At 36.9% G+C, this 27922-nt stretch overlaps 1 protein-coding gene across 5 annotated transcripts in view; it reads left to right on the top strand.

The window, feature by feature from the left end:
- The window catches only part of IL1RAP (interleukin 1 receptor accessory protein), a 137053-nt gene that overhangs the window by 91987 nt on the left and 17144 nt on the right, over positions 1-27922 (top strand). For all 5 annotated transcript variants that reach the window (XM_045037145.1, XM_045037144.1, XM_045037146.1 and 2 more), the window contains exons 5-9: positions 11223-11388; positions 13862-13933; positions 15950-16076; positions 18798-18946; positions 27698-27841. In XM_045037145.1, the coding sequence (XP_044893080.1) occupies positions 11223-11388; positions 13862-13933; positions 15950-16076; positions 18798-18946; positions 27698-27841 (658 nt within the window). The remainder of the gene's footprint in view (positions 1-11222; positions 11389-13861; positions 13934-15949; positions 16077-18797; positions 18947-27697; positions 27842-27922) is intronic.

Here is a 27922-nt window from a genome sequence, read left to right as displayed (position 1 = left end):
TCTCAAAAATAAATAAACATTAAAAAAAATTTTTTTAAGAAATAAAAATAAATAAAATGTTAACATCTAACAGTTTAAGTCGTTAACTTTAAGAGTTTTCCATTGGTTGAAAATGGAACAATTTGAACTTGAGGAGGGATATTAGTCACAATGGGTTAAATCTTAAGAATTAAATTTAAATCTGTAAGTTCATACTATTTCAAAATAATCGGTCACTATTGGTGGATGATAGAAATCAGTTTGTTATCTTGAAAACTGGTAAAGGGAAAATATCAAGTATTTTTTCTGCCTTTTCTATAAGAAATGTGCACCGAGTAGTGAAATAGTACAGAGAAGTGTGTTTTTATAAAAGTATATAATCATTTTGCAACCCCAAAAGAATTAATAAATCTAAGCATTAAGAATCAGTGACTGGTACCATCATAAGAAATCAAACAGCTGGACATATTCGTTCTTATGAAAGAATAAAATATCACCTATAATTGTTCCAAATAGATTAAACCTGAGTCTGATTTGGATCCTGCTGCCATTTTGCAGGATATATAGAGAAGAGGGGAATGTATTGATCTACACAATGAGTTTGCAGTCAGCAAAATCCATACTGGAGAATTCTATAGGCCTTGAGTTATTCAACAGATAAATTGCAAGAAAAAAGAAAGGCATGATGTGAAAATGTGTAGATTCAAAGAAACATATAAGACACATTTAAAAATGGTTGAGACTATAGTGTCTGTGGAGGTGATGAAATTATAAATGAAAACAAGAAAACAATTCTACTGTGAAAGTATAGATAATGGCCTCTTTGGGGGATAGTAAAAGATCTGTGATTGACATGGGGCATGCAGAAACTTTTCAGGGGTGAGGAGTACTGTTCTATTCCTGGACCTCAGTGGTGGTTTGAAGGTATTTGCTTTACAATAATACATTAACTCATATATACATTGAAGTATTTTTTATATCTATTTTATGTTATACTGAGAGGATTAAAAGAAAGGGAGGGAAAGAGGGAAGAAAGAGAATGAGAGAGAGAGAAAAAGACTGATTTCAGATATATAAAAACCAATTGCAGTATATGGACCTTCATTAAATCGTGTTTTATTCAAACAAACTCTAAAACAACCTAGGAGAAAATCGGGGAACTCTGAACACAGAATATTGATAATACAATGCGTTATTATTACTTTTTAAATTTGATAATGTTACTACAGTTATGCTTGCAGAAGGGGTCTTGTCACTTGGAGATACACACAGATATATTTACAAGTGAAATTACAGAATGTCTGTCATTTGCTTCACAATAGTCTTGGGGTGCAGTGAGTAGGTGTAAATGAAGTAAGACATAGCTCGAATTGATACTTTTGAGGCTAGGTACAGGTACAGGGGATCATTGTGTATTCTATGATTGTAATGTTCTGTAGTAAAAAAGATAAAAAATGATTAAAAGAATCATATGAACAATTTTATATCAATAAGTGTAAAGTATTTTCCAGTTTTTTAAAAATGTATTCTTCTATTTACCTGCAAATGAGTTCTCTCATCTCTAACCCTGTTCACTTTTTCTGTACTTTGAATACTCAATAGTCTGAAAAACTTAATTTTATTTCCTCATGTATTCTATAATTTTCCTTCTTTTTTCTTGATACATTCCCGATGCCTGGCATGTCCCCTATTCTTTCATTAGAACATATCAAATTCTACTGTCTTCATATCAATGTTTGTTCCCTGTTCTCTCCAGCTATAGATAATTTTTCCCTGATATAATCCCACAGCTACTTATTTATGCCTGTCTCCATCTCACTTTTCACTTCCTTTATTGTTTTACAGTCATTTTTCATTTCATTTCATTACACTCATTTTCAACAGCTGTTAAAGATCAATTGTATTCAATGAAATATGTCAGGGGGTTATAATCAATGAGATATATGTCCTGCCCTACATAGTTTCAAAAAGAGACCACAGTTTAATTCAGACAAGTTTATAAATAAGAATTCTTGGGGTCCATGGGCGACCCAAAGCATCTGACTCTTGATATCAGCTCAGGTCATCATCTGATGGTTTATGCAGTCGAGCCCTGTGCCAGGCTCTGCACTGAGAGTATGGAGCCTGCTTGGTATTCTTTCTCTTCCTCCGTCTTTGGCCCTCCCCTGCTCACATGCTCTCTTTCTCTCTCTCTCTCTCTCTCTTTTTCTCTCAAAATAAAAATAAAAATAAAAGAATTCTTACTCTTATCAAAAATAGAATTCTACTTCCACAAGAGTGACAAAGATCGTTAATGTTGGTTTTAAGAAGAGGGAGAGGGGCGCCTGGGTGGCGCAGTCGGTTAAGCGTCCGACTTCAGCCAGGTCACGATCTCGCGCTCCGTGAGTTCGAGCCCCGCGTCGGGCTCTGGGCTGATGGCTCAGAGCCTGGAGCCTGTTTCCGATTCTGTGTCTCCCTCTCTCTCTGCCCCTCCCCCGTTCATGCTCTGTCTCTCTGTCCCAAAAATAAATAAACATTGAAAAAAAAATTAAAAAAAAAGAAGAGGGAGAAATTTACATGCCTGTGCCCTGTGAGACTATTTCTTGAGAGTAAAGTTATAGCACACCCATCTCTGTATTCTTAATGATTTCCAGATTTTTTGGTTTTCCTGGTTGGATGAATGTTGGTGCTATTAACCAAGGTATGAAACAGCAGGGAAGAAGCAGGTTTGGGGGGCAAGTAATGTATTTAGATAATGTCAGATGGAGTTAGAAGTGTCTGTGAGATACCTATGTGGCAGTGACCTGTAGGCAGTGGCTACATGTGTATGGGTCTAGAGCTTAGAAGAAAAAGTCAAAGCTAGAGACAGAGAATTAGATGCATCTATATGATAGTTGAATCCCTTAAGAAAACAAAATAAAATGATAAGAGAAAAGGGCTAATGTGAAAATCTGGAGAGAATATTCATGGGTGAATAAAAGCAGGAAGCCTGGAAAGAAGATCAAGAAAAAAGTCATAGCAGTGAAACCATTGCCATGGCAGATACCCAACAATGTGCAGGCAACTAAAAAGGACAATCAGTAACCAGACATCCTTTCTATTCTATGATTATGAAAAGGTTGCTACTGATGTGTGCTATACTGCTTTTTATTTCTCCATCTTGGAGTAATTGACACCTTTAATCCTAAGGTTCTGCAATCTTGGGAGCAAAATCAGTGTTCTTAGAAGGGGCATTCTCCTACGCTGACATTGCTTTTCATTTTCTACCATCTACAGTCACTCCCTGCATCCATCTGGGTTTCTTGGCCCTCCTACAGTAACTCTCTCTCAGTTGTTATCAGCTGAGTTCCCTACCCTGACGTTGGAGAAATGGTCTCTTTTAGTAATAACTGTGAGAGTTAAAAGACACATTTATCAGTTCCAACAAATTTGTTTTCCTGTTGGCAGAAAGGTGAAAACGAATGAATTGAAAGGAGGAAAAGGAGACTAACATTTCTTGCATTTTAGCGGTAAAATACATTGTACTGGGTACTTTATATGTTATATGTAACACTTACCACAATCCTTCAGGGTAGATATCATTAGGAACAAGAAGCTCAGAAAGGTAAACAAGAATAGCTGACATTTACCAAGCACAGGAATTTTTCCAAATGCTTTAATTATTTTCATTCTCTCAACATGAAGTAAGCTCTACTGTTCGCTCCATTATATCGTTATGAAAACCCCCAAGTATATAGTGGTTGAGAGATTTTTCCAAGGTCCCAGAGCTATGAGCTAAGATTCAACCCTATACAATCTATGTCAGGAGCCCATAGTTTTACACTATTTTATATAATTTACTCAAAACAATCCAGCCAATATTGAGAGAATCTGGAATTTCAAGCCACTTCTGTTGGGTTCTAAAGATTATACTCTTCAGAAATGACACAGAGAGAGCACTCCAGTCTTTATTTCTGGAGCATAAAGCATTTTTTTTAATTTTTGTTTTTTTTTACATTTATTTATTTTTGAGACAGAGAGAGACAGAGCATGAACGGGGGAGGGGCAGAGAGAGAGGGAGACACAGAATTGGAAGCAGGCTTCAGGCTCCGAGCCATCAGCCCAGAGCCCGACGCGGGGCTCGAACTCATGGACCGCAAGATCGTGGCCTGACCTGAAGTCGGACACTCAACCGACTGAGCCACCCAGGCGCCCCTGGAGCATAAAGCATTTTGAAGGGCAGAGCAGGCTTTGCACATGGATTAGGTTAAGGGAGTCTGTGGGCCATAAGGAAACCTGTGGAAATAGGGCCTCGGGGAACTGAGAGGGGGTTCAGAAACCTGGGATTAGTGGGAGCAGAAGATCCAAAGTTTCTCTTTCAGAATTGCAGGGGACATGGGGCAGGCTTGACTTTTTCTTCTCTGCGTGTCTTCTCTCCTCCTGTCTTTCTGCATGGCAGGGTTTTCTTCAGTCTGGGCCCAGAATTCATAGGTCTCTAATTCAACAACCCTGTGAGTTAAACTGATGTTCAGTAAATGTTTGTTGAACAAGCCAGGTTTTGTTACTAGCCTGGAAAGCAAACCATGGCTTGGAAGTGATTTACTGAATTTCAAATAGCCAGCTTATAAAAGAACTTCTGGAACAAAACACGTGTATAAATTGGAGGCTGCCTGTTTGTTCTCATAGGGACTTCCAAATACATAGGATAAAGACACAGGTAAGTGTGATCCTGTTGTTGTTGTTACTATTATTATTTATTCGGAGACCTAAGCTTTAAAATATGGCGAGCCATCCTAACTTTTATACTACTGGATCATTCCTCATTCTCATCGGTATAACTGGGCATGTGAACATTTTTTGCCAGAGACACTTGTAGAAACCAAGGCAAATTTTCCCTTCTTACTGAGGATCAGAGGAACCACTTTAGTAGGTGTTTTGGATATTACATTTATGGCAGCTGCTGAAATGTTCTCAAGTGCTATTTAGCAGAATAGATATCATTCCGGATATCACTTTGCAAATAGCTGGTTTTCCTTGTACTCAGTGTGATCATTAAAATTGGGATATTACCTCCACCTCTAATTTTCAGTGTGAGATTAATCAGAATTGGCCAGATATTGTTTATAAATCTCTCAGAAAACTGAAAAACTTTTGCCTCTTTTGACAAAATGCCATCAGGAAAGCACATTTCTGAAAGCGTGCCAGGCTTGGCCTTCTTGTTGGCACGGCACGTATTGTTAAGTTAGTCCAAGGACTATGTAATAGACTTTATTTTAAGGTGCTTGTTTCAATTTGATCTGACATCTTAGTTTGGTTCGTTCTTTATCTCTTTCCTTTGTTTATGGTCCCTATATAATGATTTTTAACCTTTGGTATAAAGGAAGTGTGTATCATATTTTCTTTCCAAGCCATACACATTTAATTCTATATATGCCTATATACATACACAGCATTTTACACATAGTTTGAGGGCTTCTGGGGAGTTAAGTTACATCCTTTAAACTTAAACCCAGTTCAAATATCTGTGAAGCCCTGAAGCTGACTTTAGCTGAATGAATCACCCACTCTGTATTTTGACAGCACTTAAATTATACCTCACCTTTGTTACTGTAATGACTGCACTTTTCTCTCCTGTCCTGGGTAGTGACCTCTCTCTTTCTATCCCTTGAATCACAGACACACAGCACAAAACAGAGCCTCTGTACTCTGTATTTAGGAATTGATTAAATACCTGAATGAATTAGACTGGACTGGAAAATTCCATGGGAATAAGGGCCATTTCTGTTTTTACCGTCTACTGTGTGTGTGGCCATCTCCTAACATAGTACCTGTCACGTGGGAAGGGTTTTGTAAATATCTGTTGCGTAAACAATGGATGCCATAGTTCTGTTCCCTGGAAGTGACTCCAGTGTAGAACTCTTATAAAATTTTGTGAACAAGTATGATGCATCCAGACCAACCTGGATGCAAAAATGTCAGTAGATATTCCTAACCCATTATTTCTCAGTTAAACTCTTTGTATCCTCGCTTGCAGTTTCCCCATCTGTCCTACAGCTCACCCATCCCATGTCTCATATTTCTTGTATTCATCTTCTTGTTCTCATTTGCATACCGCTTGAACTTGAAACTCCACATCTTGAGCTTGCTTCTCTCATTCATATTTTTGACCACACAACACAAATGTATTGTGTAAATGTATTGCATGTTTACCGTGTGCCAAGCATTGGGCAAGTTGCTGCCCATGTGGATACAGTACTCATCTACCCCCTCTACCTGCCCCTAAGAGTACCTCTTGTAGAGGAAGAAATACACATGAAAAGAGATCACTACAATAACGTTGGTGAAGGACTCACACAGAAGGCAAAATGCTGTAAGAGTGGAGGGGGTTCGTTCACACTTTTCCTTGTCCCTGGAGTGGCATCTCCCACGTCTCCCCTCCTCCTACAGAGGTGGTAATATTCTATTTAACCCTTTAAGAAGCCAGTCCACATTTTCCTTCTCCATGAAGTTTTTCTAAATGTTTTTTGTTTGATCTTTCCCCCCACTCCCCTACCCCAATATGCTTTCCACAGTATTTGTTGTGATTCTCCATTAGACTGCGTACCTAGAGGTTAGGAACTGTATCTTCACCATTCTTGTGCTCTCATACAGTTCTTTAAAAGTTGTAGGTTGGTTAAATGGACATATTTGTCCCCTTTTACTCACAACATCCCCTAACTCACACCCCACACTTCAGCACATGATTTATTTCCTCTTGAAGATCTCAAAGTCATTTCTTGTGTTGTTCTTTACCTATACATTGTGGTAGGTTGTCATGGCCACCACTATGTGTTGGAAAAGAATTTCTCCTGTCCAACTTCTCTCTTTTTAATTCAAAATGAGGAACTGACTGGTCAACTAAGTGGATGACTTGTTTTCTAGTCAGATAAGTGTTTGCTTCACAGTGGAAATCAATTTACCGTTAACCGTTTATTGTATTTGGAAACATTTTTTCCCCCCTTGGACACCTTTAGATTCTTGTTCAAATCTTTTTTTTTTCCTGGATTCCAAAGAAATGATTTTGAAATATGTAGGATTTATTTTTAGGAATAGTTTATTAGGTTTGAAAGTATCCTATGTGTATCAGGTGCATGTACCAAAGGGTCCAGAGATGCAATTGCATATAGGAAATAGAGTTCATCACACACTACAGGCTAAAGTTAATGGTTATTTATAGTTAAACAATGCTTCACAGGTCCCCCTACCATGCACATGCACATGCACATTTAGAATGTAAAATGTTTCTTTCATTTCCTTTGCTAACATGCTATAGGTCTTATAACTTAAAAATGTCTTTTTATTTCTTTTGGTTAAATCTAGCTAATTTAAAATATTTGAATGGTAAGCCTTTTCTGAATAGTAGATTAGACCCCAAACTTTCCCATTGATTTTTATGGAATATTCCTTAATTCAAAATGCTTTCCTAGACAAAGAAGCTCTAAGAAAAACCTGTCCCTGGTCGACATTTTTATCCTTTATGGAAAGAAGGGAAGAACTCACAAGAAAGCATACTTAGACCATTGACACACAGGCCCATTGAATACCTTTAAGTGTATCCATCCCAAATTTCAAGTTCATGTTCATGGGTTTAAATAAGAAGAAAAAGAAAGAGCTAGCAAGAGATCAACACATACCTGTTTTGTGCCATTTTCCTTGCTATATAGATGTGTCTGATTCTATTTCTCTGTTCATGATGAGTCCATAAGAGCTAATCCTTTGTTTTATTCAATGTTGTATTCTCAGAACCTCACACAGTGGCTGGTATGTGGTTTATGATTAATGCTCAAGGGTGAATGAATTAATGAGTGAATGAATGAATTAATGAGTGAGTGAAAAGACTTTGAGCCAGAAGTGTTTCTTCATATTTTTAGTACATACTATGAATCCTAGAACAATGTGTTTTTGAATAGTTTTTACATAAATGATACTTAGCCAGTCAAAAAAGAAAGGTTTCTTTTAGTACATTCTTAAGAAGTACTATTGACCAGTTCAGTACTAGTTGTCAACTTCCTTTTATAAATTGTTTTTAATGTTTATTTAGTTTTTGAGAGAGAGAAAGAGAGAGAGGGAGAACTTGAGTAGGGAAGGGGTAGAGACAGAAGGAGACATGGAATCTGAACCAGGCTTCAGGCTCTGAGCTGTCAGCACAGAGCCTGACACAGGGCCCGAACTCATGAATCATGAGATCATGACCTCATGAAGTCAGAAGCTTAACCCACGGAGCCACCCAGGTGCCCCATAGTTGTTCAACTTCTTATCCTGAAGAGTGTAATTGTACAGTTTCTCACTATCTATAGGAATCAACCTTATTTAAATGATAGAGCCATGGTATGCTATTAACACTGGGACTGGCCCAGGTACAGCATATGTGCATAACCAGGGAAGGGAGACAGGGTCAGTTGGGGTTCAAAGAAAAGGCCTCAAAGCAGGTGGATCTAGATTTAAATTTTAGCTCTGACACTACCTAGCTCTATGGCATTGGCAATCACTTAACCTTTCTAGGCCTTTCTTTATATCCTCATCTAGAAAATGGGCATAAGAACATTCCAAACTTGCTAAGTTTGAAATAAGGATTAAGTGAGATAACAGAGAGCATGTCACTACATGTGCCAATATAATTTTTCCAGCCTCAACTAACTCCCAAGGACAGGTGTTCATTCTTAGTTAAGAAGCTAGTCAAAAACCTTTGTTCTTATATCTGAAAAACTGAGTTTTGGCTTTGCTATGTATTATCTGGAATACCTCCTTATCTGTCTCATTTTTTTTTCCACCTGTAAAACTAGAGCATATTTAGTGTGATCTGTCTACTTCATGTGGATTTAAGAACAGCTAACCTAACAAATGAGAGAAGAAAATAGCTTTGAGCTGTTTAAATGAAAGGTGCCACAAAAATCAAATAGAATTCTATAGATAGTCTAAACTCAATTTAAACCAAATCTGACATAAATTCATTATAAGAGTACAGGTCTCTGTGGCCTTATTCTTTGTGATAACCTAAGAACATTGAAATACTTTGCTGATGTGACAAGTGTCTAGAAACACTGTTTATCAAAACAAGATAAATTGCATTCAGAAAATAAGCGTGTAACAGCTTCCTCTTGATGATCATTTCCATGAATCAAAAGTTTAGTGATATTCTTAAAAGACATAGTTCCTGTGACAAAGCATTGCAAAATATGCCATTTAGTGTAACTATCATATTTCAAAACACATGCTCCAGGAATTGACGTAAGAAAACCGTAAAGTTTCAAGAATCAAAGTTAAATATGTGAATACAGTAAATCTAAGCTATAAGCCAATAATAGCTTCCCAGAATTTTCAAGAGCTACAAAACCTTAGGTATCACCCAGTCCATTTTGTTACAGATTATTGATTTTTTTATTTTTTCATTTTATTTTTAAAAAATCAAATATAAATTTTATTTTTGCATAAAAGTTAATTTCAATAAGCTGCGTGGTTTTTTGGGTTTTTTTGGTTTATGTGAACAGCTGAAAATGTGTATGGTACATTCAATTTTTTTAAATATGAAATTTATTGACAAATTGGTTTCCATACAACACCCAGTGCTCATTCCAACAGGTGCCCTCCTCAATACCCATCACGTACCCTCCTCTACCTCCCACCCCCCCATCAACCCTCAGATTGTTCTCCGTTTTCAAGAGTCTCTTATGGTTTGGCTCCCTCCCTCTCTAACTTCTTTTTTTTTTTTTCCTTCCCCTCCCCCACGGTCTTCTGTTAAGTTTCTCAGGATCCACATAAGAGTGAAACCATATGGTATCTGTCTTTCTCTGTATGACTTATTTCACTTAGCATAACTCTCCAGTTCCATCCACGTTGCTACAAAAGGCCATATTTCATTCTTTCTCATTGTCACGTAGTATTCCATTGTGTATATAAACCACAATTTCTTTATCCATTCATCAGTTGATGGATATTTAGGCTCTTTCCATAATTTGGCTATTGTTGAAAGTGCTTTTTTTTTTTTAAAGAAAACAAAGTTTCTCTAAAAGTAACTGTTCAACACATAATTTTGTCACAGATGCTGTATTTTTCTTTAGTTTTTTTTTTAATGTTTACTTTTGAGAGAGAGAGAGACAGAGAGAGACAGAGACACAGAATCCCAAGCAGGCTCCAGGGTCTGAGCTGTCAGCACAAAGGCTGAGGTGGGGCTCAAACTCATGAGCCATGAGATCATGACCTGAGCTGAAGTCCAACGCTTAACTGATTGAGCCACCCAGGCACCGCTGTATTTTTTTATTAATAAAATAAAATAAAATAAAATAAAATAAAATAAAATAAAATAAAATAAAATAAAATAATAAGCCAATTAGTGGGAATCAGAGAGCCAAAACAGGAGTCCAGTTATGTTTCATGAGCTATTACACTCTCAAAATTTTAAAAATCAACAGAAGTATATGAAAATATAAGTTATAATAGAAATAAACTTCACTCTTGGTCAGACTCATAAAATATCTTTTAGTTTTAGATTCTGAAGTCTGTAATATTGGATTGTAAAATAAATAAGGAAAACACAAAAAAGTTTGGAAGCAACTGATAGAGTGATTCAACAGGGTGATCAAGAATGCCAAAACCTCAGGGTCGCCTGGGTGGCTCATTTGGTTAAGCATCTGACGCTTGATTTCCATTCAGGTCAATATCTCACCATCATCGGATCGAGCCCCACATCAGGCTCTGCTCTGAGCATGGAGTCTGCATGGGATTCTCTCTCCTTCTCACTCTCTCTCTTTAAAAAATAAATATTAAAAAAAAAGGAAAAGACTGCCAGAACCAGACACCTAAACTAAGCCTGAATTAGCAGAGTGGCTGGACTCCCAAATTAGTATAATCAGTGAATAAATGGAGATAGGAAAACTAAGTGTTTCTTAAATGGCAGCAGATGCATTTTCTTAAGTTGCCCTAGTTGTTTTCACAACTTTAATCTTATTTAACTACTAATGTGGGATTTCCAAAATTCAAATACTGGATCCTGAGACAGGAAGCCCATGCTTTTGAATTCATATCTCAGTTTAGAATTCCTATTTTCATTTTGCATAAAATATAATGAAACATCACATTCATTCTTTACAGAAATATCATTAAGTACTGGACCAAAATAGTTTGTAAAAGGTGCAGCCAGCATAGATATTTGTATGTTCCGTGTAAAATTAGATGTGTATATATACGTGCATTTGTATATTTTCCATGCATGTATCTCAATACTGAATGTCTTTTTTTCCTTCTTCTAGGGCTGCCATAAAATACAGAACTTTAATAATGTAGTACCTGAAGGCATGAGCTTGAGCTTTCTCATAGCCTTGGTTTCAAACAATGGAGATTACACATGCGTTGTTACATATCCAGAAAACGGGCGTACCTTCCATCTCACTAGGACTCTGACTGTGAAGGTGGTAGGTAAGCATGGTTTTGTACTAAGTTCACACAGCAAAATGCAGTAATTTTGTTTTGGCTCTTGATAGTTTATTACAAACAGGTATGTAAATTCTATGAGAAAAGAGGTTGATCTTTTTTGTTCACTGTGCTGGAGCCACAACACATTCCACATTCAGAGTAGGCACTCAATACCTATCAGTGTACTGCATGAATCATTGGTCTATATGAATGAATGAGGAGTGGAAACAGTGCCGGGTGAATCTGTGTTCAACTTGTACCCATGCCATTTATTAGCAAAATGCCTTTGCTCAGGGTCTCAGTCTCCTTGTCTGTCCTCTGGGACTAAGAGAACCTCACATTCAGTATAGTTGGGAATATCAGAAATAATATATATATTATGTTAATCCAGTTCCAGGCAAAGAGTGGAAACTCAATGAATAGTAGTTAATATTATTGTCAAAAAAAGTGTTGTATTTGAATTAAATGAGCTCTGTCTTTCTATGTACTGGAACTGTTGTAGATGGAGCTGCTTGCTGGCAGGGTTCAACCATTGCTTTGCCATGAGAGAACAGGTGGTGGGAAATGAGGAAAGTGGAAAGGACTTTTGATAGTCAAAAGACTGTCAAATCCAGAAATCAAGAGGACCAGTGTCAGGATAGGTGGCAATTAGGGGAGAGCCCTGAATACCCTGTGCCCATGGTATTCAAAATGAGAGCATATCAGAGTGAAAACGTTTCACACCCCATCTTTTCATAGATGCCATTGAGACACAACAACACAAAGTAACCTGTTTTGGGGGCTCCTGGGTTAAGTGTCCTACTCTTGTTGTCCGCTCAGGTCATGATCTCAAGGTGGTGAGATAGAGCACTGTGTTGAGCTCCATGCTGACCACTGAGCATGGAGCCTGGTTAGGATTCTCTCTCACCTTCTCTCTCTGCCCCTCCCCCACTCCCTTCCCCCCTCCCCCCTCAAAATAAATAAATAAAAATTAAAAACAAAAAAACAAACAAAAAAATCAAAGTAAACTGTTTAGAGATGCTCTGTTAGTGGAAGAAGTGATTCCAAATCCCAGGTTTCTTATTCTTGGTTCAGGGCCTTCTCTACTAGTTTGACATAATTTGGGCATAATTTTTAAGGGCTTTAACATAATAGTACAAATAAAATTCAAACTGAAAAATTTTGTAATCACCTCTCCTCTTCCTCTTCCTACTTTTAGAATAATGCTGAGCTGGGAACTAATTCAGAAGAAAAATCAGACTAAATTTTTAACTTAACATGAATGGGGATACCAGGTGGCTCAGGTCATGATCTCACTGTTTGTGAGTTCAAACCCCATACTGCACTGACAGTGTGGGGCCTGCTTGCTATTCTCTCTCTCCTTCTCTTTCCACCCATCCTGTGCTCACGCTCTCTCGTTCTCTCTCAAAATAATAAACATTAAAAAAAAAAGAGAGAGAACTTAACGTGAATGGACTTAAAAAGCCAAATGAATAATCTAACCTTAAATTCATCTTGGAAATTATTTCTGATATAGATTCTTAAATTCAGGATTAGGAAAGTTGAGAATAGGCATGCTTGGTCACCTTTATAAATACAGAAGTTGACAGATGCTGATGGGAGGTGTGGTTCTTATCTAACCTTCAAGCAAAATACAAGTTTGTTTTTTAAAGCTGTGAAGTATTGAGTACTTATTATATACCAATAGGATGCTTTAATATACATTACTTAATTTAATATGCATGATTAAATTTAATTCTTATAATGAACCTGTGCAGTGAGTTTAATTATCCTCCTTTTAGAGGTGAGGAAAATTAGCTTTTGAAAGATTAAGTAACAACCCAGAGTCATATGGTTAGTACATGACCAACTAAGGATAAGAACCCTGGTTGTTAAATCTTTGAAGCCTTTACTCTTAAACATGACACTGTAAAACCCCGTGGGGTTTTTTTTTCTTTCAATTTAGAAATATAGAATGTTATAAAGAGCAGCAATCCTAGGAATTAACAGTCAACTGACACAGACATCAGGTAGACTTGTGTGCTGGCTTCCTAAATGTGATTTTGAATATTCCATTTACATATTTGTTTACTTAATATTTACTTATTTAGCCAAGTCCTATACTAGACGCTCAAGCATGTTCTGGAGAAATATGTAGAAAAGAAACAATTGAGTAAGACATGAAAGCAATTTATCTTATACTATTAGAAGTATATTTCATGTAAGCTTTGGAAAGCAAAAACACTGGTTAAATCTTCTGTCCTGAAACATGGAAGCTACTTAGTATTTTATGTATGTCTCTTTGTTTGTTTTAAATGAATGAAGTGTTGTAATTTACTGTATATTGAGCTATTGGCCCTGTCAGGAAGAATTGCCAAACGATGCCAGGAAGTTGGACAAAAGTTTACAAAAGAGCAAATCTTGGAAATGGGTTATGAGAGATAAGGGCCACATGATTTAACATCATCTCCCTTTTGTCTCTTCCTCTCGAACATAGGCTCTCCAAAAGACGCATTGCCTCCTCAGATCTACTCACCCAATGATCTTGTAGTCTACGAGAAAGAACCGGGTAATTATAGCTGTGCCTCTTAATTTCAGTTAGATTCTCTTAATTACAAGGAATAAAATGTCACTTAAGTTAAAGTATGAAAATAGAGGGCTATTGTAGGGAAACAACATGAAGTGAAACTTGAAATGGTGTCAGAAACGAAGGCAGCTCTGGGGATTAGCTCCTTCGTCCATCTCTTGGGTGTCTCTGGGATTCTCGGCTTCTCTCTCCGCAGCTGCTCCCTTCGTCCTCTGCAGTGGCTCCCCTCTCCTGATTAGTGATTTCTGTGTGATGCACACATTAGCTTGCACAGGCCTTGTGTTTTCCAAGACTGCAACATGAGCACAAGACTTCCTTTAAGCTTTTGCTCCACTGCAGAGGGGCGAGGGCAGGAGATCAAAGGAAGACTATGAATTTAACGGATAACAACTGGTAGACCTCATACAGCTTGATCAGAACACTATTGGGTGCTTCCTGTAGCTGTCTGGGGCTCCTTTCAGTTTTCATAATTTTCCATTCTGGACAAAAATCTTCTGTGACCAACCGAATAAGGCATAATTTGTTATTCTTCTGGCTCAAGCCTCCCACAGTTAAACTGAAAACCATAGAAAATTTTAAGAGTTTCTATATTGTATCCTTTACAATAAATTCCCTCCAAACCCAATAAAAGGTATAAAAGAACATATTTTTAAAATCTACTAAAGATAGCAGAGGTCGTGATCAAATGTAGGTAGAAAAAATTATGCCCTCCTAAAATTAAGATAAAGTTTCAAATAGTGAGCTGCCTGTAAAACAAACAAACAAAGGACACACTAAGAGGTCCGCCAACCCCAAATGGACCACATTTCCCAGAATTCTCAGTGGCTTTGTATAGTAATATGTACATTCTTCCTGCTCTCAGGTGAACCCTTACAAATGATCTAGTGTGTTTCATCTACCTCTACCTACCGTATGATTGCAAAATCTATGTTCATATTTCCTTCCTGCATATTAATATAGAAACTGAAGGGGAAGGCATAAGAACCATGTATCTTAGAGGAAGGGATGGAGTAGGACCACTCAGTGAGACATACCTGAGTTCAAATTTGGGTGACAATATAATTTGTCATCTCAACCTGCACACTTTCTGAGAGTGAAAGCAGCTGATATCAATAACTAACTAGGAAAGTAGGCATAGAACAGAGCTGTCCTGGCTAAGCTGGAATGGAAGTCATTCTGGGTCAAATTCTGGTCTGCCACTTATTAACAATTTCATCTAGGAATGGCATTTAACATCTTTAAGCATTAGTTTGCACATCTATAAGAGGTGGATTTAAAAAATACCCCACAGTATCTTATTAAAATTAAATGAGACCACTAATAAATATTTATCACAGCAAATTATATAAAGGTCTTAGTAAGTATGCTGCTGCTCTTTGTCTCATTATTATCATTTTCTGCCTCCGGATCCCCCTGACCTCATGTTCCATCTTGGAAAGATAGCAGAGAATGTTATTCATAAATACTAATATTTATAAATATATAAATATTCACTATATATATTAACTACATATAATATTCACTATATATAAATATATATGTAAATGATATTTAAACTTATTGACTGCACCCTTATAGCCGGATCTGACCTGCCTCTCAGCATTGGCATTACCCTGTATTTTCTGGGCCAAGTTCCAACAATCTGGAGAACCTCTCCTCAGTCACTGTTTATGAGGGAAATAAAGGATAAGAGTAGTCCATGGAAGTTTAGGGCTCCAAGTATGTTGACAGAGCCTCTTTGAACAAATACTGTTATAGTAGAGTATACATGGATTGTATAAAAAGATGGCCATTCTGGAAATTTGGTATAAAGCTGCTCCACCTTTTTTCTTGGTTTGTTTATTTTGTAATGAAGTATGGTACATTACTATGACAGGCCACTTGAAAACTACTTAGAAGTAGAGTTTTAAGTATACTTTTATAGCTTCTGATTAATCAGAGTGGAACCATTATTGTCATGTGAAGGGTACACCCTGATGGGTTAACTTGTTATTTTAGGTGAGGAGCTACTCATCCCTTGTACAGTCTATTTTACTTTCCTGAAGGATGCCCGCAATGAGGTTTGGTGGACCATTGATGGAAAAAAGCCAGACGACACCAATATTGATGTAACTGTCAATGAAAGGTACTGTTGGCTCAGACAAGGGGTGACCAACACTTGTCCTCAGTCTAATGCCCTTGGGTATATACTAATCATTGAAAGTAACAACCCTGACTTTTCCCCATCATTACCGAAAATCAGCAAGATTTTCAAGTCTTTAGTGGCTGCATTCCAAAGCAGAATTCCTGGATTTGCAATTCAAGACCCAGATACCTTCTGATAATCACACATTCATGATTCTCCCTTCAGAGTAGATGGGATGTGTAGCCCACATGCATGAAAAACTACAATATAGGGCCCTGGATACGTGTAAGCTGGTCAGTGTGGCCCTGTTCTTTTCTTTCTCAAGTCTGGAGTCTAGGCCTCTGTATTTGTGCCTCAGCTAAATTGTGTGTTTCTTGTCTTGCAATAAGCATACATTTCCTTTCTTCTTCCTCCTCATTCTTATCTCACATAGCATGCATGTCACCTTTATAATTGATAATCATTTTTTAAAATACTGACTAAATACATTCTTTAAATTTTATTTTTAACAAGCTGAGTCATTTTATCTATCTTTTTTTTGTTTTAATGTTTGTGTTTTAGAGAGAAAGCATGAGTGGGGGAGGGACAAAGAGAGAGGGAGACTGGGGATCCAAAGCAGGCTCTAAGCTGACAGCAGAGAGCCTGATGTGGAGCTCAAACTCATCATGACCTGAGCCAAAGTCAGACTAAGCCCCCCAGGCACCCTCATTTTAATTCTAGATAAATATAATTTTTTTAAGGACATAGGGTTGGCAGGAAGGAAAATACGGGTCTTTGAAAAAAGATTCTTCTGGAAATGAAGCAGACAATTGCAAGATAACAATTGGTTCAGAACAATAATAAATAAAAATCAGCAGCTGACCAACTACATGACAAAGTAGTTCTAAAACCTCAGGCCTTAACGTGATGTGCAAATAGATCTTTGGCTACTTGAACTTCTAGAAATCAAAAGATATGTCTTTCCTAGTAGTAAAGTCAGACTTTGTGCAGAAGTTACAAAATGTCTACATTACAGCAGGTGCTATGCAAGATACTTAGTCCCTAACTGAGTAGATTTTATCGGAGTAAGAGTGATAGAGCAGAAATTTCAATAATTGTGATAAATGTAGTGATTGGAAAGTATTAGAGGTTATCAGAAGCTTCAGTTAAGGAGTCCAGTCCATTTTGGAGGATTAGGCAGTGCTTCTCAGATGGTATAGTACCTACATAAAGATTTGAAGGATGAGTAGAAATAGACCAGGTAAAGAAATAGAAAGAATGTTCCTGGTAAGAGGAACATCATGTGCAATGGCTGGATGTTAGAGAAGCAGAGCATATTTAAAGGTACAGAAGGAGCCTCTTGAAATTAGAGCAGTTTTTTCAGAAGGAACTGATTAAAGATGTAGCTGGAGGCACAAAGGGAGAGTACTGATCATTTCAGGAATTCTGAACATTGTGCTTTCTATCCTCATAATAATAATGAATGAATGATATGAAAATCATGATGTTCCTCCTTGCTGCGATTTCAGCACAACTCAGTGTTCCTGGTGGAGCAGTGCAGTTGAGTTTAGGCTAAACTCATCATAAGCTTTGACCAAGTTCTCACAACTGACGGTAAGCCTTATTGGAAGGAGAACCTGGATGTCAGCCATAGGAGAGAGATTTTGTTTTCTCTTCGTAGCAAGTAGTTCCCAGGGATTTTAGATCTTGATCTTGGACCCAAAGCACTTGATCTCTGACATGGAGATCTAGAGGTATTTATTTTTCATAAAGCTTACTTGCTTTGAGAAGTTTCTTCCTTTAATATGTTAAGATTGAACCCATGGGCTTTTCAGCATTTTGACTAAAATATTCTACCTGTGTTCAAAACTCAAGCTTTGGGAATCCCTGAATTCAAACATATGAACTATTGCTGTGTATGGTAATAATAGCCTATATGTATATTTATTTAGCGTTGTTCTGATACTAACGCATTGACATACTCAATCCTCATGGTTCTTGAGTAAGTTAATACATGTAATGCACTGTGTAGGCATTGCTATTTACCTCTTTCAAAGAAGGAACACAAGACTTGGAAAGATTACTTACTGTGCTGAAAGTATATAGCCAGTAAGTGACAGAGATTGGATCAAACCCCAAATGGATCTGGCCTCAGAAGCTTCTTTCTACTCTGATACAGAATCCTGTCTCATAAGTTTGTAAGGAGACATTTTGCTTTGAAGAGAAAGCAATAATGTGTTACCAACAAAGAGATTTGATCTAGATACTGGGATTGTGTGTGGTATAAAATGTAAGGACTGCTATTGGAGGGTCACCTGGGTGGCTTAATCAGGTAAGCATCCAACTCTTGGTTGCGGCTCAGGTCATGATCCTATGGTTTGTGGGATCCAGCCCTGTGTTGGGCTCCATGCTTGAGATTCCCTCTCTCCCTCTCTCTCTCTCTCTCTGCCCCTCTCCCACTCACGTGCATTTTCTCTCTCTCTCTCTCTCTCCCTCTCCCTCTCCCTCTCTTTCTGTTTCCCTCTCTCTTTCTCAAAATAAGTAGATAAAATTAAAAAAAAAAAGAATGGTATTGGAGTCTAGAAGTTATTCTTGTAACCATTGGATCACGGGCAACACAGCCTATGGGCATTCTGTCTGCCTTCATCTAGGGGCTCTGTGGTTGTCTACTTGTCTGATTCATGCACAGCACATGGCCCTGCAGCCTTGCTCATGCTTTGATTTTCTTTCCCCTATTTCTAGTATAAGTTTGACTACAACAGAAGATGAAACGAGAACTCAGGTTTTGAGCATCAAAAAAGTTACTGCTGAGGATCTCAAGCGCAACTATGTCTGTCATGCTAGAAATGCCAAAGGGGAGGTTGACAAACCAGCCAAGGTGAAACAGAAAGGTAATGGATGCACTCAGCAGATGAGTCTGTGAACTCCAAATGTAACATTGTGGTGAATAAGGAAAAAAAGAAAAATTGAGAAGACAGTGCTCCAGCACCTAGCACATCTGGCATATAGTAAGGAATCAGAGATGAATTGAAAAATCTTGAAAGAAAATATCCATCTATGTGAAGATACTCAAAATATTAATTCTTATACTCTTAGTAACTTAGTGTCCAAGTGTGGCTTAAAAAATCCATATGATTATTAAAAGGAGGTATAATTTTATATCAATACAGTTATGAAAAATGAAAAATAAAATATTTAAAACTACCAAAGATATAATAAAACTGGTAGAGTTACATATTGTGGTGAATTGTAAAGACCCTTTTAGAAACCATTGATGGCAGAGTTCAAGGGTCATAAAAATGTCCATATCATATGACTTAATACTTTTGGAATTTTTCCTGCACAAATAACAGAAAGAGAATTATGTACCCATCGCTATTCTTAGAAGCATTATCTATAATAATGAAACATTATAAATAGCAACCATCTAATTATATTCAAGTAGTTAAGTAAGATATAAAATATTTCTTCTCAAAAATATAATTTTAAAATGATCATTTTAAATATTATGTAACAGCATTCAAGCAGGTTTATAATATACCACTAGCCACAATTGCTAAAATGAAAATTATTTAAACAATGACTTAAAATATGTAAAAGGATTTCTATGTTGCTATTACTAATTTCTTCTATAATAAATAAAAATGATAAAGCTCTTTTGTGTGAGCTGTTGCTACTGAAACAGAGTGTGTCTAAAATTATCTTTGGGTCTCTCACCTAACACAGAACCTCAGACAATTAATGCCTTCAAGAATGTTTTTCAGTGATCTAGAGAAAGATCATGATGATTCATCACATGTGCAGTCATGTCATTCAGAATCATCGCGGATTCTAGTCTCCTATAATATGTATACCAAAAGTAAAAAAACAACAAAAAAGAAGTTAATACATAATTCTTACATTTTGCAATGGGATTTAAACCTTTTTTAAAGCTGATGCAAAAACAAATTTCACCTTAGCATTCTATTACAATCTAGAAAGTAAAAAGCAAAGTCCTGGAGTATATATGGCACTTAAGTCTTAGTGGATTGATTCTGGATAGTTCATTGCTTCAGCACCTCAGAAGCCAGTGTAAAACAACAAGACTCAACCAGATAATATAAGGCAGTTTCCCAAAGTTCATTCCTAAGAACACTACTGGGACTCTTTATAGTACTGCAATTCAATATTTGTACTCTAAACTCAGAGGGCCTGAGTTGGAATCCTGGTTTCTGAGCATCCTAACTCTGTAACCTTGAAAAAAATAACTTAACCTCTCTGACCTTCCATTTCTTTATATTTAAACTAGGCAGATGATACCACTCTCTTATAAGGTTGTTTAAAGCACTCAGCACAATTACTCGCTTTTATACAAATATATTAAATGCTCAACAAATGTTAAGTCTACTTATTTCCACAAAATTTTCACAGGTGTTATTTGACAAAGGCTTTTATAATACATAAAGTATCTTTAAACTCTAGATTAAACAAAATCAATCAAGTTACTTTAGTCAAGGGCCCTGAGAGTCTTTCATGTGTTAACATTTGGTATGAATATCTGCAGGGAGTTGGAATATAGGAGGCAAATATATTTTTCAAATATATTTGACTTCAGATTCCTGGAGAATGGAGCATTTTGTGGGACTCGTTTTCTGATGCAAGCATTTTGGGAAATAATTATAGGGGATAACATAAATTAATTACTTATTGTCAGAGAGGATTAAACAGTCAATTAAAATCATGTTTAGTCTAGGAGTGATGCAGAAGTCGGCCTGCCAGAGGTACATGAGTAGCTCCTGTCCACAGAAAGCCATGCTCTGAATGGTTGTGTATGAATGGTATCAGGGATGTGAAAGGACAAGTATGTCCACTAGACTGGAAGATCTGTGCTGATATTACATCAGTATTACAGATAATCTAGTCTGGTCTGCGTACATCTCGTGGTACCAGAGGTGTGTGTTTGTTACTTGGCTTCTGTTCTGGACCAGGTAATGCTGCAATTCAGTGGTGATACCTGAGCTCATATTAATACATTATACATAAGGATCCTTCTGGATTCGTTGACAAAGCATTCTATGTCTTTCATCAAAAAGATGACAGGAAGGGCTCCAAATAAGAATTTACTTCGATAGGTCTTTGGACCTAATAGCTCTTTGGATGGCACAATTTCATCTAGTCGGTTAAAGCAAAGTATTAAAGGAGACACAGCTAACATAAACATGTTAAACATACAGTTGTTTTATAGAGGAGACAGGTGGGAGCTAAGGCTAGATGTGTGTTGAACTTTATGAGAAACTGCCAAAACTATTTCCAAAGAGGTTGTACTATTTTATACTTCCACTAGAAATGAATATAAATTCCCATGTTCTACATATATTCTTACCACCTTTTGAAGTTATCAGAGTTTTCAATTTTAGCCATGCTAGTAAATGGGTACTGGTATCACACTATATTTTTTAATTTTCATTTCAGATACTAATGATGTTGAGCACTTATTTTTAAAGTCTTCCTTTTTAAAAAATGTTTTTACTTATTTATTTTGAGAGAGAGAGAGAGAGCACTATGCCTGTAAGCTGGGGAGGGACAGAGAGAGAGAGAGAGATAGGGAGGGAGGGAGAGAATCCCAATCAAGCTCCACACCGTAAGTGATGAAGTCAGAAACTGTTGTCTTCCTCCTTTTTTCTTTTCAAAGAGTTGACCTATTTCTGAAAACAATATTTTTCTATAGATTTTAGTATTATCTTGTGAATTTCTATGTTAGAGCCTGCTGGGATTTGATTAGAATTGTATTAAATTTGTAAACCAATTTGGAGGGAATTGAAATCTTAACAGTATTGAGATTTCCAATCCATGAACATTATATGCTTTTCAATTTATTTAGTTATCATTGATTTTTCTCAGCTTTTTTTTAATTTTTGGTTTTATGTGTACAGGTCTTACACACATGTTAAATTTAACCCTAAATGTTTTGTGTTGCTATTGTAATGGTATTTTGAAAATTTCACTTTTCAGTTGCTCATTGATAGGAAATAGAAATGAGTTCATTGATTTTTATGTATTGATCTTGGTATTCTGGCTTCCAAATTCACTGATTAAATAGGGTTTCTGTTTATTTTGTTTTTTAGGTTCCTTAGCATTTTCTATACACTTGATCATGTTTACAAGATATAAACATACTTTTACTCCTTCCTTTCCAAACTTTATGCCTTTGACTTCTTTCTTCCTCTGTCACTCTCTTGCACCTCCAGTACCATGAACAGTAGAAGTTATCAGAGTGACCATACTTGCATTTTTCTTATCTTAGAGGACATGCATTCAGTTTTTATGTGTTAAATATGATGTTATTTATAGGTGTTTTTTTGTAGCTGGCTTTTTCTATATCTATATAATGAGTATCTGTTGAAATTTAACAAATTCTTGGTGTGGTTTTATTTGAATGCATCTTAATTAGGGTTCTTTAAACTCCTTGGTTCTGCAGCACCTGTGTGGCTCAGTCATTTAAGTGTCCGACTTTGGCTCAGGTCATGATCTTGCAGTTCTTGAGTTTGAGCCCCATGTTGGGCTCTGTGCTGACAGCTCATAGCCTGTAGCCTGCTTGAGATTCTATGTCTGTCTTTCTCTCTCTCTCTGCCCCTCCCCGCTCACATTCTCCCTCTCTCTCTCTCTCTCCCTCCCTCTCCTCTCTCTCTCTCTCTCTCTCAAAGATAAACATTTAAAAAAATTTTCTAAACTTCTTGGTTCCATAAGTTTATGTTTTTAATTTAATTTGAAAAACTTAGCCATTATTTCTTTAAATATGTTTTGCTCACTTTTTCATTCATTCTTTCTTTCCTTTTCTTCTAATAGCTCTGTTAAATTTAGTATAGACCACTTGGGGTTGTCCCACAGATGACTGAGATTCTCATTTTTATTTTATCCTTTCCTGTGTTTCAATTTGGGTAGTTTCTAGTTTCCACTAATTATTTATTTTTTGATGTTTAATCTGCAGAATTTTAAATTTCAGAATTGTATTTTTCAGTGTTTGGATTTCCATTTCTCCATAAAAATACCCCTACTGATATTTTTTAGTTGTTCTTTTTTTTTTTCTTCCAAGATATTATTTAAGTTTAAGTGAGTTAATATACAGTGTAGTATTGGTTTCAGGAGAGGAATTTAGTGATTCATCACCTACATACAACACTCAGTCCTCATCCCAACAAGTGCCCTTCTTAATACCCATCACCCATTTAGCCCATCCCCCACCCACCTCCCCTCTAGTAACCTTCAGTTTGTTCTCTGTATTGAAGAATCTCTTATGGTTTGCCTCCTTGTTTGTTTTTCTATTTCTCCTTCCTTTCCCCTACATTCCTCTGTTTTGTCATCTTTTTTTTAATTCAACAGGAATATTGATAATACTCATTTTAAGTGCTAATTTGCTAATTCCATCATATTTGTCAATTTTGATTCTCTTTTTTTATTGGCTGATTTTTCTTGTGATTATGGGTCTTTTCTTGCTTTTAATTGTTTTGTTTTTTAATCATATGCTGGCCGTTATGTATGCCGCATCATTGAGTGTCTGAGTTTTTAAAGTGAGTGTTGTCTTTTTTCTCACAGGTAGTTAATTTACTTGTCTAACAGCTTTTTTTTTTTTTTTTAAGAGTCCTCCTTATCTTTGCAGGACCTTACATCTGAAAAAAATAGCCTTTTCTTTAAGGCCAGATTGGATTTATCTAGACTGGGGTCTCTGCTTAACACATGGGGAGCTACCCAAAGCTTCTTCACTCCAGTCTTAAGTGCCCCAGTCCTGCATGCGCACCTACAGTTGTTCAATTCCCAGTTTCCTAGCAGTTGTCCCCTTCCTGGTAGTTTTCTTTCACTAGTAACTGTTCTTTGCCTGACCTTGTGAAGTGTCATCGGCCAATGCAAAGCTTTATATTTTTCCAAAGACTTGAGGTCACCCCTTGCAGATTTATAGAGCTCTTTTTCTACACAGTTTTCTTCCCTCTTTGCCCGGGCTTGTAAATTCACCCTAAGTCAGTAGTTCTGAATTCTGATTTCTGTCTCCTTAGCTCACTGTGATGACTGTACTTCTTTTTGGTTTTCCCCTTTCTATGCCACAGTCTAAAAGTGCCTTCAGGCAAAAAAACTAGGGTGATGGTGGGGCTCAACGTTGTTGTGTCCTTTCTCCCACAAATCACACACAGATCAACTGCCACTTATCCACCTTAGAAAAAACTGTCATTGTAAATATTATGGAGAGGAGGTTATCCCAGTGTCAATTGCTTCTCTAAGGCCAAATGCACAAATTTTACCATAGTTTACCACACTATGGTAGTCAAACAAAGCAGGTCTGCAAGTTAATTCAGTTATACTTCTCTGGTTTACTATCATATAGACAAAGCATTCTAATAGTTTGTAATTCAGGGAAATTGTCATTACATGGTTCCCAAAATTATCAAGAAGTCTCAGCAGTTTAGCAAAGAACACACAGGTTCTGTGGCAGGGAATACCTGGGAGTCCAAGAAGCTGTTGGGCTGGGAGACTCAATGGATAGCAAGGCCCCAACTAATAAAGATAAAAATAATAAGTTAGGTTTCCAAGGAGAAACGAAATTGTAGATCAAGAGCTTGAAACAGGGTAAAAGACTGGAGCTAAAGTCCTGGATTAGTTTAACTCAGGGCGGTAGCTGGAAATGTGAGCTTTGGAACTTGTTATTACTGTAGAACTGCAAAAGGAGTGGAGGGAATTCTGATTCAGGGAGTAACAGCAGAGCAAGTGGCTAAATTTGGTAATATCCTAAATCAATTATAAGTGAGATCAAAGAGAGACGCGGTTTAGAAGTCCAGTTTGGTCAAATTGCATCACTCTTTCCTGATTGGGAACCCTTTTGTCTGGGATTGCATCACAGTAAAATCTTTATGCCAAAACATCAGAGGTCCAGCTGGGGCAGACAGAAAATGTGGGCTGAGGGTCACCCTTTCCCTGAAAGCCAGCAAAGCTTTATAGGAAAGCTTTTTAGAACATTTCCTGCATGTGGTTTAAGCTATTTAGAAATTCAGCCCTGTGGATTATTTATCTTAAGAGTTCAATTAGTTAAATAGCATGAGGAACTTCTTGATATCATCAATATGGCCCCACAAAATGCGATCTATAAATATGACACATGTAATTCAATGACCCAAAACCAAATTAAAAATCCCCACAAAAAATAAAAGAAAGAAAGAAAAGCAGTAGTAAAATAAATGTGGCAGAGGGAAATTCATGAAGGTAATTGACCTCTTGATCATTAGGCAAGATATCTATTGATATACATATATATATTTCTTAATCCATTTCAGGTAAGTGCATTCACTGACCTCTTTTTTTTTCACAATTACAAAATGTCCAGCCAGAGGAGCAAGAATAACTGAGCAAATAATGAAGATGACAATGGGAATTACCCCAGTGTGCTGTTAACATAACGTGTGCTCAGAAATACCAAGGACACAGCAATTTTCATGCCAGCTACCCAAATTGATCTTAGCAAATTCTCAACAACTGCACCGACATAGCTTTTGACATTTGATGATGGAGTTTTCTTATTTTAAACATCATTATTCATGGAATGAGAACAAGAATAACTGGTAATAATTCTGCACTGCGGAGTTCCATACTATCTCTGAGATAGGATAAGCATCCCGAGTTTAGGATAATGAACTTAAAACTCTAAGATCTGCCCTTTAATTAGAGAACTTCAGGCTCAGCTCCAGGCTGCTTACCATTTCCCCAGTAGGATAGATACCTGTTTTAAAAGGGATTTTTCCACTAGTATATGATCAATAAACTACATGGCAGAGATCTCCAAAGATCTCTGGACTTTGGAATCAGGGAGCCTGGATAACAGTCCCAGCTTTGAACAAAATTCCTCTGTGCCTCACCTTGGCAAGCACTTAACACAATGTTCAAGCAATCAAAGAAGCCTTTTCTCACTACCTGACCTGATATACCTCTCCTGCCCAGCCCAGCCTCTCAGTCACCTCTGTCACATTACCCTGGTTTATTTCCTTTATAGCACTGATCACTACCTAACATTAGTTGTCTTATTATTTATTTCCTTGAATTAGAATAACTCTAAGAAGGCAGAAATCCTTTTGGTCTTATCCACCATCGTGTCCCCAACAGCATCTGGCAAATAATAGATGGTAATAAGTAATTGTCAAGTCAACTAATACACAATTTAAGCCACTTGTGTTTCAGATCCAACTATTCTATTCCCTCTTCAAACACTTAGGCTTCATTATCACAAGCTAATAAGGCAACCAAATGAAGTTGCTGATATTGGAGGACTAGATTTCTTTTAAATATCCCAGAAGTATATGGTGTTATATCAGGAAACGTTCATTGAGATCCTCTGTGTTCTAGGGATAGGATGGATGAAGAAGACATACTCTTTACCTAGAAGACAACAAAAGTATAGTTTAGTGGGAAGCAAGAGAGAGTAGAGAAGCAAGCTTGTAGACAAATTAAAATATAACACAAATGCTCTAATACAATTATAAACATTGAGAAGAGTTGAAATTTCTGCCAGGCAGATGTCAGGTGCAAGACGAGTTTTATTCTAGGAAAGCCTATACGAAATAATGACATTGGAGCATGGGCTTGAAAACTAAAGAAAGAGAAAGGATTATTCTCGTCAGAAGTCCCAGCATGAGTAAAGACATAAAGCTAAATCTTCCTGATGTTTTTGAAGAAAAGGCCATGGTAAATGAGACGAGTGGCTGGTGGTTTCGTCATAATAGACCTTGTTTACAGGGCTGAATTAATACGTATCTAGTTTCTAGGAAGTCAGGAATCATCTTATTCTATTTCTGATAATTCCAAAGAAACTGCTAAAACGCCTATCATATAAAAGTAAACAGATTAAGTGGGAATCTTACAAGTTATGGATGTTACAAGTTAATCTTCATAATGTGTATCCTAGATATTACAAGTTAATCTTCATAATGTGTATCCTAGAACTATAAACCTGAGAGATACTTTCAAAGCCAAGCATACTTAGCATTTGGTAGATTCCTCTGTTTCTGCCCAGTGAAAATAAGATTTTTGAGGCTTTTTTCTGAATTTATAGGAAAGGTAATTAAATTTCTTCCAAATGGCACTTAAAAGAAAATGGAATTAAGACTAATGGAAACACATTAAGATTTTCACTCAATCCAACCGCTCCTCCAGCAATTAAAATTCTATCAGTTTCATGGTCTTGTCTAGGTAGTAATAAGGAGTCCATCCCCAAAATGGACAAATGGAAGATGGAATCACACTTTTCAAAAATATTTTTAAGGAGATTCACTTATCAGATTGTGCACTGAATGACATGACCTTCTAAATCCTGCCCAATGCTAAAATGAATACAATATACCCTTTATATGCCATTAATGTGTATTAATTTATGTAACATCAAAGTCCCCTCAAGTCACCTAATGGTTAAGAACGCCTGTGTCAGGTGCCGGAAACAAAAAGAGAACTATGACACAGTCTGGCATTAAAACCTAGTGCTTAATCCCTATCACGTTATCTCTGCTTGTTCACACATACAAGTCAGGAGCATGGCTCAGCTGCTTAGCTTACCCAACTATTTGCAGGATGACAGGCCAGCGTGATCACCACGTAAAAATCAATTGTTTCTCTGTTGTTCCCTCCATTGATAGCTCCAAGATACACAGTGGAATTAGCATGTGGTTTTGGAGCCACAGTGCTGCTGGTAGTGATCCTCATTGTTGTTTACCATGTTTACTGGCTGGAGATGGTCTTATTTTACCGGGCTCATTTTGGAACAGATGAAACCATTTTAGGTGAGTAATGAACGTTTGATGTAAATACCCTCAACTGTCCTTTTCAGAAAGAATGTTGACTTGATAAAAGCTAGAATAACT

Source organism: Felis catus, chromosome C2 (assembly GCF_018350175.1).
Source record: "Felis catus isolate Fca126 chromosome C2, F.catus_Fca126_mat1.0, whole genome shotgun sequence".
NCBI lineage: Eukaryota > Metazoa > Chordata > Mammalia > Carnivora > Felidae > Felis > Felis catus.
This window is presented reverse-complemented; position numbering and strand designations above follow the sequence as displayed.